The sequence below is a fragment of the Phaethon aethereus genome (genome assembly GCF_964289735.1).
Source record: "Phaethon aethereus genome assembly, chromosome: 1".
In the NCBI taxonomy this organism is placed as follows: Eukaryota; Metazoa; Chordata; class Aves; order Phaethontiformes; family Phaethontidae; genus Phaethon; species Phaethon aethereus.
The window spans coordinates 51,645,642-51,658,313 of record NC_138575.1 but is presented as its reverse complement, the minus strand read 5'-3'; the positions used below and the strand labels follow the sequence as shown (position 1 = coordinate 51,658,313).

General features: G+C 36.6%; 1 protein-coding gene across 1 annotated transcript in view; it reads left to right on the top strand.

Annotated features, from left to right (window-relative positions):
- Positions 1 to 12,672, top strand: part of EEA1 (early endosome antigen 1) — a gene marked incomplete at its 5' end in the record, with an annotated part of 71,756 nt that overhangs the window by 44,458 nt on the left and 14,626 nt on the right. Inside the window, 8 exons of the mRNA XM_082014015.1 lie at positions 3,184 to 3,333; positions 4,364 to 4,483; positions 4,714 to 4,917; positions 5,474 to 5,674; positions 6,781 to 6,894; positions 8,118 to 8,273; positions 10,174 to 10,313; positions 10,906 to 11,236. Of these exons, the coding sequence (XP_081870141.1) occupies positions 3,184 to 3,333; positions 4,364 to 4,483; positions 4,714 to 4,917; positions 5,474 to 5,674; positions 6,781 to 6,894; positions 8,118 to 8,273; positions 10,174 to 10,313; positions 10,906 to 11,236 (1,416 nt within the window). The remainder of the gene's footprint in view (positions 1 to 3,183; positions 3,334 to 4,363; positions 4,484 to 4,713; positions 4,918 to 5,473; positions 5,675 to 6,780; positions 6,895 to 8,117; positions 8,274 to 10,173; positions 10,314 to 10,905; positions 11,237 to 12,672) is intronic.

Here is a 12,672-nt window from a genome sequence, read left to right as displayed (position 1 = left end):
GAAGTCTTAATATTGCTTCCCTTGTGTATCTCCACGAACACTTTCTCTTTATGTTGCTGGTAGCTGTGAGAACACCCAGAGCATACGTCCCCCCACTGTTTATATATTGTTCTACTGAGTCCAATGAGTTACGGAAGCAAAACTTTCATATAACAATAAGCATACTGAAATTTGAGGCTCATTGAAGTCTGTTTTATCTAGTGTCTTGGGTAGTAATGTGTTAGACTGGAGAAATATTTGTGCATCAGGAATCATGTCCAGTCCTAATATGGAAAAAATAATCTGTTTTTTGTTAGTATGACATACTTAATTTTAATCTCTTGCTAAAGCTTTATAGTTTTAAAGTGAAGGTTTCTCCGTTTTCAACTCCTTGTCAAGTCTGAAATAGATGAAGTTGCAAGCTGTGTGTATATAGTTATCCTGGAAGAACTGTGGCTTGGCAAAACTTTATTTATGTATGTATTACATCTCCAGAATGACTTTCTGTCTCCCATCAGTCTTCTGTCAGGAGGAGGGGAGATAATTATATTAGTTTTCTGCTTAGAATTCCTCACTTGGTAGAACTACCTCAATCTGCCTAAGCAACATGTATGCAAGCTTCAGAAGCACAGCCAAGAGGTTGAACTGAAACCTGGCTTCAGCCTGATAGGACATTTTCAGGGAGGATTTTTGGAGTGGAAAAACGAAGGAGGAGGAAGGTGAATAAAGCAATACTGAATGAATTCTTATGAAAGGAAATGGAGGCATCACACATTCTCTGGTGATACCGTTGGGAAGGAAGACAGTCTAAATAAGGAAACCTTAACAAGCTGATGGATATCAGGATGCATTTTAGAATTGTATTGTAGAAGAACAGTGGAGGAAAAAAAGCCCTTCATACATGGTGTAAAATAAAATTAAAGCCAAGCAAAACTTCTCTTCCTCTCTCTCTCTCCAAACAAGAGTTCAGTTACTAGTGGCATGAAAAGACTAAATTTCTTGTATTTATTCACTTACTATTTTAATGGAATTATCTTTTTAATGCATGTGTATAATATGCATGTGTATCAATAGTTTATGTTGACACAATGAATGCTGCTTATGAAGGTATATGTATACTTCAAAGAATCCTTCCCATATTCTCAAAATTCATTTGAACAGATGCATGTCTGGTTAAATTCGTATATTTTAGAATTTGGGTGATGTGAAGGAAGTGATCTTCACAATGGAAGGAAACTTCAGTGATAATGTTGGTTCTAGCACAGCAAGAGGAAGAGAGTAACACGAGAAAATATGGACTGCTTCAGTCCTGAAGAAATGTTAAATGCCAATAAATACTGTTGTTGTTGAAAAAATTTGAATCTACTTGATTGTGCCTTTGAAAGTCTAAATTTTTTTTTTAATGATTTTTGTATTCTGTAACATAGGTTAATCCTGGATTTTATGGTTCTGTTTACTTAAAGTCCTGCAAAAATATTTAACTGTGCCTGTAATAAAAGTGACTTTTGTAAAGAGTTGTTTGTTGATTTCCTCCTTTCCAAATATTGTCTCCCAGTATCAACATAGCCATGACTAGTTATAATAGTTATCTTGTTTCACCCTTCCTTCATCAGATTTTTTCCTCCCACTCTTGTTCATATTTTTAGTGAGGAGGAAGTATTAATAATTTAGTGATTCCTGCAGAAAAAGATACATGTTCTTCATTACTGGATAAGAGATTATGGTCTCTTTCCTCACCCTGTTTTCCCTCTTCTACCTCTCTCTGAATGTACAGTCACAATTAGCAATTAGCATCTTGGCCACATGCCAAACAGCTTTTCATTCACAGTTTTTGTGGTTGTGGATGTATAAACAAACAATTTAATTTAAGAAATGTAATTTAAACAATTTAATTTTGAAGAAAATAGACACATTTGCTTCCCTGTCTCCACCCCCTCTAACTTTTGCATTGTTTGATAACTTCAGCCAAATTTTGACAGATGGCCCAAAGGTTCTTCAGTGTAAATTCATGTGGAAACAGGCAGCTGGGGAAAGGAGAGAGACTTATGTTCATGCCTCACCCCTCAATGCCTCGGGAAGAGATTTTGTTATCTAAACCACTGTTCCTTTTTCGGTCCTGCTGGGCAGCCAGCTGGTCAAGAAGCGATAGCTTGGGGGCAATAAGATTGTGCTGCCTTTTGCCTAGATATTAGTAGGGATTTGAGAAAAGCATGAGAAAGGTTTAGGGATATTGAAGGGAGGAGCTGGACTTAAAAGGTGAATGATTCAAGGGTTTTGGGCATAAACTCATAGGGAAAGCACGCTTCATTCATCCTGATACCTGTAGGAAGTTCTTGCTGTGCTGCAAGGGCTGATCCATTCTCTGTTTTTGCATTGAGTTGGAAGTTCATTTGTATATCCATGAATATGTTCATGTAGAAGTAGACAGGAGATAACCCAGGGCCTATAGCGACAGTTTCAAATAGAGCTTTTTATAACAATGAATTATAAAAGCCCATCCTTGCACTTGGAAGATGGTGCAGCATTGCTTTTGATGACTGCAAAAATTATAAGGCAGACTTCTGTCCAACTGGAAGAGCATGTTCCCCTACTTACTCTCTGCTGCCGGGAGGTGCTGGGGTACAAGCCAGCAAAACTGCTGTGCACCCTACATTGAAGGTTCATGTCTCTCTTCTCTGCAGAGAATGAATGCCATTGATGTAGCCAGATCAAGGTAAAAATCACACTCTTACTAGTCAGCAATGCAGAGCAGCATATTGTGGAAGCCAGCAGAGCGGGTAAAGGCATGGTGCTTTAGCCACTGGGTCTACAGGAGTGAGGATGTGCAGTGTGTAAGATGAGATTACACATCACTATTTTACATGATGATCCTTATGTCTTTGAAGGATTGCCCTCTTTGTGTTTCTCTTAAATCTCTGTAACTCTTATTAAAGTGCTTCTGTAGCTAAATGAGGATATTTCTGGATCTCTCCAACCTACTTGTTTGAATATTTGTTCATGCTTGTGCAGTTGATGCTGTTCTTTAACATGACCTGTGTTTCTGAGGTGTATGATGTGCATACATGACTTCAGGAGCTCATGTTGTTTCACTCTGCATTATGAAAACTTCTGGTAAACGCTGCCCAAAGCGCGTCTAAAATACAATGCTGTTGGCTAAAGAATGGCTTCAAAAAATGGATTTTTTTTTTTTTTTTTTTTTTGCAGCTGCACAGTAAACTTCTAGAAACAGAGCGTCAGCTGGGGGAAGCTCATGGACGGCTCAAGGAACAGAGGCAGCTGTCTAGTGAGAAACTGATGGACAAAGAGCAGCAGGTGGCTGATCTGCAGTTAAAACTTTCTCGCGCTGAAGAGCAGGTAGGGACTTTTATGCAGACTCTAGTTTGCTCTGGTTCTGATAGTAGCCTGTATACACTTGTTGTGATGTTGCGGTTAATAAAGTTTGTCCTTATGGGAATTTCATTTGACTAACGCTGTTAAAGTCTCGCAGTAAAATTGTCAAAATCTGCCACGATGCCACTTGCATTACAGGTTTTGTAAGGCTAAACGCTTATCAGATGCATGGATGTTCATGGTGCTTTACAGATGAACAGAAGATGTGTTTTTTGCACTTAGGAGCTTTGTCTAAGGATCTTGTGGAAAAAAAACCAAACAACTTAGGTGCACCTAAGCCCATATCGGTAAACTTCTGTGTGTAGATATTTTTGTGAGATAAAGCCCTACGTGAAGAAAAAGTTGACATGGCACAGCAGGTCGTTGATAGTTAACAACCTTCGTGGGGTGGATGGGCAGAAATCACTTGTTTTATTGATTCTTATTTGTTTTAATGAGCATCTTGTATATGTTGCTGATTTTCTGCTGCCTGTATGGGGATTGGCCACATCTGAGTGGTATGTTGTTGAAGCCTTAAAGCTTTTCTGTAGCTAATTTGCAAAAGCCTTGACCAGTATAGAAGTGGAGAGATTGCTAAACTGAAGTTGCTACTAAAACTGCTAATAATAGTAATAATAATAATGTTGTTTTGCAGGTGTCTATATTATTAGTCATGGTTCATCTTAACAACTGTTGGAAAAAACATACTAAAAATCTCTTACATTTTAGATTTTTGAGAGCTAAAATACATATATGTCTGTCAGTTGTTTTATAGTTCTTGCTTGTAATAGAGAATCTCACCTATTAATAGTGATGAATGCTTTGGTTAGATTTTGATTCTTTAACTAGCATCACACACTTTTATTTTTATGCCAGTTTTCAAATATTTGTGTTTAGAGTAAGATCTTTTGGCATTAGAATGAACATTGACCACTGTTGGCATACTGAATGGTGCTTGTTCACTCATTAGTCTGTTTTGTTTGTTTGTTTGGTTTGCTTGTTTGGTTTCTTTCAGCTAAAGGAAAAAGCAGTAAGTTCCACAGAATTGCAACATCAATTAGATAAGGCAAAACAGCAACACCAGGAACAGCAAACGCTTCAGCAAAATACTACAGCAAAACTACGAGAAGCCCAGGTAACATAGCTGTGTATCCTTATGTGAAAGTGTATTTCAGTATTTCATTAGTTTAAATATGTTTCCTCTGTAAAAATGACTTGCATGACTTATACTAGTGTCAGTAAATTAACTTGTAAATCCAGAACAGAATATACAGAGAGCGTTTAATAAAATTATCCTACATTTTATGCATTAGGATTAACTTCTAAGGTCCCTATAATTAAGGAAGCTATTATGCAATTTTCTAGAATGATTTGGAGCAAGTACTACGCCAAATTGGAGATAAGGACCAAAAAATTCAAAATCTTGAGGCTTTGCTTCAAAAAAGCAAAGAAAACATCTCTCTGCTAGAAAAGGAGAGAGAGGACCTATATGCAAAAATTCAAGCTGGTGAAGGAGAAACTGCAGTTCTTAACCAGCTACAAGAGAAAAACCATGCATTGCAAATACAGGTAAGAACTTGGAGACTTGTTTCTTTTCTCTAATTCTTATTATTGAATTGTGTTTCCTTTTTTCTATCTCATCAGATACAACATTTATCTTTTCTGTTCTTTGCTGCTTCTTTGATACTTAGTTTAAAGATCTTACTGTAAATGTCACAGGACTTGAGTTTTGGTGACTTGATGTTTCCTATGTACATGTGCTAGTAATATGTGCTTACAAATAATTTTTGGATACGTGTACGTGTTTGTTTCTCTTATTTTAAAAAGAGGTTTAATTCCTGCTTTCAACAGCAAAATTCAGTTTAGCCTGCATCTGTTGTCACCTTAGTATTTTGCTTTTGTTACAGTAATGCCAAATTGGCAAATCCCTTTTGCTTCCATTTTTAACTGGTAACCTGTTTAAACTCTGGGATTGTGTACAATATAGCTTTACTGAAATAGTTCAGAAAAAGAAATGTGATAGCGTTGAGTCTCCAAAGCCATGACAAGAGATGCTAGAATTTAAAAGATTTATGACTTCTTTTGGCATACTCTTCTAATTACCTCAATTTTTTTTTCACTGCAGGTAGCCCAGCTGACAGAGAAGCTGAAGAATCAATCAGAAAGTCATAAACAAGCCCAAGAGAATTTGCATGAACAAGTGCAGGAGCAAAAGGCACATCTAAGAGCTGCTCAAGACCGTGTACTCTCCCTGGAAGCAAACATCACTGAACTAACCAGCCAGCTAAATGAAAGTAAAGAGAAAGTTTCACAACTTGATGTACAGGTAATGGAACTCTATACTGTCTGGTGATGATAAATCCTGCTTGTGATTTCTGTATTCTCTCCAGCAAACATACAAAGCAATTCGGGAAAAATTGCATGCTTCTACTAACAGATGAATGAAGTAAAATAAGGCAGAAAAAAATGAGGAAAATGTAAGTGGATTCAGAATAGCAGTAGATGGCAAGTGTTGGGTTTTTTAGTTGTCATTTTTGTCTATATTTTTGTTTTGTTTTGTTTTTTTAATTATGAACTTTGGGGAGGTTAGTTGGGAAAATCTGTCTTCAAGCATCTCTTGTTGTAGTTGTAATGATTAGCTATCTAAAACCCTGCTCTTTCCAGTCCTGGCTTGTCTGTAGCAGAGTGAAAGCCTGAAGTTCTTGCATTGATAACCTTGAGCTTGTTTTTACTGAGTTTTGCTACACTATCTGAGCTGTTTTTTCACCAGGACACTGGAGCTAAACTGAATCATCTATGGACTGTTGCAACTGCTTTTTTTCAGTGTGAGCTTCCTTACAGTCTTCAGAGAAGTAGCATTTCTATTAAGGAGAAAAACAGTAAACCACAATAGCAGGTTACCCTGAATATTGCCTCTCTGCACCAACACCATTCATACCCACCTTCTAAGTTTTGTTTGCTGCGTGTTTTGGAAGGAAGGGAGGTTGCTCCCTAGCAGGCAGATGGGAGCAGAGAAAGACAATACGCATGTGGAAGCATATTTTTGTTGTTTCTTATTTTCTGTGCTTTTAAAAATCTTGGAGGCCCTTAAATGTGTATGTAGTCTGAGGCTATCAAGGTATGCATGGTTGTGAATGCAGTAAGTCTATGCCATTGTTCCTTGTTAGTAAGTAAAAATATTTTCCTAGAATAGAAGATGAGTGGGACTGATGGGGTTTTTTTTTGTTTGCCTGTTTTCATTAGCTCAAAGTAAGAACTAACTGTGGCTTAAAATCATTAATATTTTTCTAAACTTTGGAAATCTTTCTTCCTTTTTTTTTTTACACTAGCACATGAAAGCTACTGATTTTACTATTAAACTGACTGACATTTTAAAATTAAAATGAGCTACGATAGAATAGATGTTTTAGTGAAATACAACTTGTCTTTCAGGTAAAAGCAAAGACTGAATTGCTACTTTCAGCAGAAGCATCAAAAGCTGCTCAAAGAGCAGATCTTCAGAATCATCTGGACACTGCCCAGCATGCACTGCAAGATAAGCAACAGGTTATAAGCAACATACAAACATGAAGTTCCTATGTTACCTAAAAAACTACTTAAATATCTAAGAATAGCTTGTTTACAAACATGTGAATATGTATTTGGAAATAATCATTTAGGGTATTTTAACCATGTGATATGTATTCAGTTCTTTTTGCTGTAATCTGGACCAGATATATTTTGCAGTGTAAAGAATTTATTTAGGAATCCACTCCTTGCTGTAGGATTGTGGTTCAGAATCTAAGCTGTCCTACTGGGGTGTAATTCAATTCTCACCTCTATGTTATGAAGAAAAGATTGTAGAATACACTGGGTACAAGTGAAAACTCTTAACTTTTTTGCAGATGCAGATACATTCAGAATCAGATGCCTGTATTCAGAAATAATTGTCTGTGTGCAAACTGACACAAAACCCCAAAAGACTCTTGTTAAAATTACATGTTTTAATGTGTGTTAAACCCAGTGAAGCGTTCTACCGGCTGCTGGATCAATTATTTGCATTGTTAGAATCAGTGCTGCTGTGGTCTTCATGGAAACATCCAGCAGATGCTAACATAGTACCATTTTTTTAGGGTGGGAATGTAATTAATTGCTATAAACAGAAGACCTCTATCTGCAACTATGAAATAATTAATTAATAATTAAATAAATCAGCTTGGTTGGAGAGCAGCGAACTTTGATGTAGTTGTCATCACAGTGGTGATGTTAGTACGTGGAAGTGTTCATGTTTTTTGCGGAAATAACGTTGTTTTATGTTGAACCAAATGGTTTGAAAACATCTCTGGTATGTGGAGAACTGACTGTTTCCATGGTATTGGCTTTCCTCTTTGGTGGTGCTTGATTTCATGAAGACAGCAAAAATCTTCTGTGAGGTTTTGTAGTGTTACTTTCTAGGTAGTGTTGTACTAACTGCATGATGTAGTGCATTCATTATCTACAATTCCTCTTCCATTCATAACTTCTAAAACAACTTTGTTAAGATTTAGCCCACAGCCTGTAAAGTTTGAGAGGAATATTGAGGCTTTAAAAGAAATTTTGTCAGTTTATCAGAGAGAATTTGTGCACATGTTTGTGTTTCCCCTCTCAATTTCCTGCCTCTCAGAATAAAGAAGAAACATTATTTTCCTTTTTAATTTGAACATGTTAGATCATTTAAAGCATATGTGACATTAGTCATTTTTGGAAGTTATTTAAAAACTAACCACCCTCATATTTTTATTTTACCTCAGGAGTTAAATAAGGTCAGCGTTCAGTTGGATCAGGTTACAGCTAAGCTGAATGACAAGCAGGAATACTGTGCTCAGCTGGAAACCAATCTTAAAGAGAACAAAGAGAAACGTCTTTATTTAGAACAGAAAACTGAAGAGTTAGAGGGACAGCTTAAGGTTTGTATTGAACATGGTAGCTGAGCTTACAGAAACTGATGTTCTCGGCTGTTTGGTAGTATGTCATAAAAGCTGTGCTCAAATTATGGGGGAAGGATTATATCAATACCACTTTTGTAGATTTTCTTTTTCACTGGTGTTTCCTGATCCACCCTTTAATCCTATTCTCTTCTTCTTCCATGCTAGCATATCACACTAAGAAGATAGGCTTAGGGCATTGCCACTGTACTGTCATTTTCCTGTATGTGTACTTCTACCAACCTCTGTGCTACCTGGAAAGCATTATGAGAAGGAACATAACTACTTCCCAAAATTAGAGTCTTCACGTTCAACCTTATACACTTCTCAAGTGGTAGCAGGGAATATGTGTTACATTGGTTAGCGCGAATTAACACTACCTGTCTGGTTTAATTTATTTCTAAAGCCTTTCAGAAGGCTTCTACAGAGGCTTTTTATCAAGATTTTTTTTAATCGGAGTTTTTCCTCTAACTTGTCAGTTTTTCTCTTAAAGTACACATAACTCTGGCAGAAGGTTTGCAGAACCTTTTGGTGTTTTGAGGTACTAATTTTCAGTTAAGGATATGAATTAGTCTTAATGCTTGAGAGCTTTTAAATTTGGGCTTTAACTTTTGTTCAATATTTATTAAGCATTCTTGGTGGTCAAAATTCACAATACATAAAAACATATGAAACAGGGATCTTAGAAGCAATGCAGAATTGGTTTTGCAGTGTTGTCTGCCTGTTTTGAGAGAGATTATCAGTCTTTATGCTCAAGACTGAGTGGTTTATGTGCTCTGTAGAAGAGAAGGAAGGTTGTTTTCCCTGTATAAAATTTTAAATCCAATGCTATTAAAAAACAAAGCAGTCATACATTTGCATTATTAGTGTAATTATTTTGTGCTTCTATCTCTCTCTTATTTTGCACACTTTTTTTGCCTGCTTTCATTTGTGTTTTTATTTTTAATTCTTTAGCAAAAGTTTCACAAGTAATCAACAGACACAAATGCTTGGGAGGAATACAATGCTTTCTCGCACAAGATTTTATGAGGTTCCTGGTAGCTGAAGTGTGAAACTGAGCAGGGTTGTTGATGCTTGTCAACAGGAATGCAATTCTGTGTAAAATCTTGGTGTCATCGCCATTCCGTGTGATTATTCCAGTTTCATGGTATTTAAAACAAAACAAAACAAAACAAAAAGCTCTCAGGCATTTTCTTAGAGAAACTTGGCCATTTTGTTTTATGGCCACTGCATGAAAACAGAAGTACCTGTAAAACAGCCAGTGTGTTGAAGAGTCTGAGGAGTGCGCATTTGCTGAAGACTCCTGTGTTCTTTATATTCCATGTAAATCAACAAGTACCTCCTAAAAACAAAGCAAGAAGAACCTCTTCCAGGCGAGTGTAGGATTTCTTTACAGCTGTAGTTCATGTCTTTGTTTTTTTTATAAAGAACAGCAAATTTCTTGGGGTATGTAAATCAGCAGTCATTTGAAACTGCTGAAATTACTCCATGGTGACCAGTACCTGGCCCCCAAAGCTAAGCACTGTGCATGACCTTTTTTTGTATGGATGTTTTGGATAGGCTCTTTAAAGATTTCTGCTTTTTATCTATTTCTTTGCAGTAAAATGTCTGCTTGGCCTTCAATTTAAAGATGATTTCAGAATGTTTTACCAAAATATTTCAGTTATGGAGGAGCAGGAGATTTGCAGGAACTAAGTAATGAAAGATAAATAGCAAACTAATGAGAAAGGTAGACGGTATGTGAGAATTGTGGCTGCCTTCTACAGTAAAGACTTTCTACAGTAAATGCTACTTGCAGACTAGATAACTTCTGCTTTTTATTGCTATTTTTATTTTGTTGGTTGTGTTCTGATGGCCCTAACTTTTTATTTTTCTATTTCAGAAACTTGAAGCTGACATTCTCGATGCTAAAGCAAACAAAGAACAAACTCTTCAGGAGTTACAGCAGCAGCGACAGCAATCTACAGAATTAGACCTCCGAACAGCAGAACTGAGTAAACAACTTGAAGCAGCAAGAGAAGCGTATGCATTTCCTGTGTTATAGCACTTTTCAGAGTAGGGTGGTTGGGACTAGAGTTGAAATTTTGTTCTTCTCTCCTGTGATTTCTTAAAATGAGAGATAAAAGTGACATGTTCCCTCTTCTGTGAGAACTGAGTTAAATCCCACCTGTTTTCTTTCACTCTATATGCTATGCAAACTCCATCTGCCATGTTGTCTCATGTGAATCACTGACTGCTGTGATTCAATACGTTTCTTCAGTTTATTCATTGTGCTTGTTGTCAGCTAAATATCTGAACAGTTTGATGTACTGAGGTCCATCTTTAAATATCCACAGCTCTGTAATTATCAAAGACTAATTTGCAATTTATGTATAAGCAGCAAAGGGGTATCTGTTCATACTAATTGAGGAAGAAAAATACATCTCAAAGTAATGTTTAGGGTTGCTGGTATATCTTCAATGGAGAGACAAAATGCCCATGTTCTATATGAAAAAGGTATGCTTTGAAGTAGTTCTATAGTTAATATGTTAAATAATAGAGACATTTAATGATACAAAAGAACCTGTGAAGAATTAAAAAAACCAAACCACTGGATTTTTCTCTGTATTTGCAGGATGTCTAGTGCTAAATTGGATTTACAGAAGAAATCTGAGGCCCTTGAACAAGCAAAACAGCAAATTTCAAAGCAGGGAGAGGAAAAGGCCAGCCTCAAACAAAACCTTGAGAAATTAAATCAAGATACAAGTAAACAACTCAAGGAATTAGATTGTAAAATGCAAACAGCAACATCAGAGCTGCAGCAAGTGAAATTAGAGAAGGATAGTCTATTAAAGGACCTTACAGCTACCAAAGACAAGCTCTCAAAAAGCTCTGAAGCCTTCAAAAAAAGAAAGGAGGAATTAGAAAAAGAAATTCAAAAAGGAAAAGCAGCTGTGGCAGAAATGGTTAGTAGTTTCCTTCATTAGACATTAAGTGTGTTGTATTTACAGTCTGATGAAATAACTTTGTTTTCTGTTTGAAAACAGTGTACGTAGAACAACAATGCATGGAAATTAATTGCCTTAAGGAAAAACAAATTGTGATTTTCAGTTGGTCATACACATGTCCTATCTAAAAATTTCTTGTCTGGATGTTTGCACTGCTAAACATCAGTCATATCACACAACAGGATCCCTTTTTCCTTGCTGCATGCCTTTAATATGGTGAAGAAAACCAAGTCGGGACAAGTGGTGAAACAATTTGATGGGAAATGTCGTCCCCCCCCTTTTTTTTTAATACATCAGCTTTATTATTACAAAGTGCAGTTTCAAACCCTTTGCTGAAGTGCCACCATATTGAAGAGGATGTTGTTTTTCTGAGGCCATTTTAGTTTCCTTTCTAGAGTCTTTTATATAGATCCTGCCTGTGCATTTGCCCGGACACGCTGGAAGGCTTGTACTACAGGCAGAGTAACATCATCTGTCATCTGGGGAGATGTCTAGCTTATGGTATTATCAGAGTACTAGAACTATTTGAATTTCAGAGTGGTCTCACAAGTGGTGTTATAGCAACACGTGCTTGACCACCAGAGCAACCTATTATGGTAATGAGAGTGAATTCTCACTAGCCTTGAAATATGTTTTGGTTTTTTTTCCTTCTCTCTTTTGCATTGTTGTAATATGAATGAGCACTATATCAATATATGTTTTATAAATTTTCTTACATGGTTGTCCTGACAGCCCTGCCTCAGATATGGTAGCAGTATTTTTCTTACTCCTTTCTCATCTTACATGTCACCATTTCCCAGAACCTGTTCATAGCTGCTTTTATTCTGATCTAAAAAAACTTCTGCTCCTAGTTAAAAATAACGTTTTTTTTCCTTTACTCTTTCACCTTTTTAAGATAAGCTTTTTTGTTTGCTTTACTTAGTTACTGCTGTTTAAATATTTGTTTCTCCTAAAAACTTGAAGGATTTTCTCCCCAATTTAGACTTAAAGACAGGAGTCCAGATTCTGCTTCTAATTCTGTAGTCATTTGGAGGCTCACTACTGACTCAAGTGCATAGTATTTGGGCTTAAAATGTAGGGCTTAAAATTTGTATTTGCATACAAATCCTGCAAATGTACTTGCTTGTGGGTTTTAGAACATCAAGATATTTTGGATCCTGAGGAGAGTGATGAGCCTAGTGCTTCCCACGGGAAGGAGAAGGGCTGCCAACAGCAGCTTCAAACGGGGACGCTATCCCTAATCAGAAAAACTCTTTGGCACATGTCTGCATTTGTTAAGTACAGGATATCAGTTGTGTTCAGCTTAGATTTACCTCTGTTAAAATTTTGAGAAGTTTTTAGCTGAAAATACATCTGCAGCTGAGAAGGAAAGCTTTTTCACTAAAAAGGAAAGC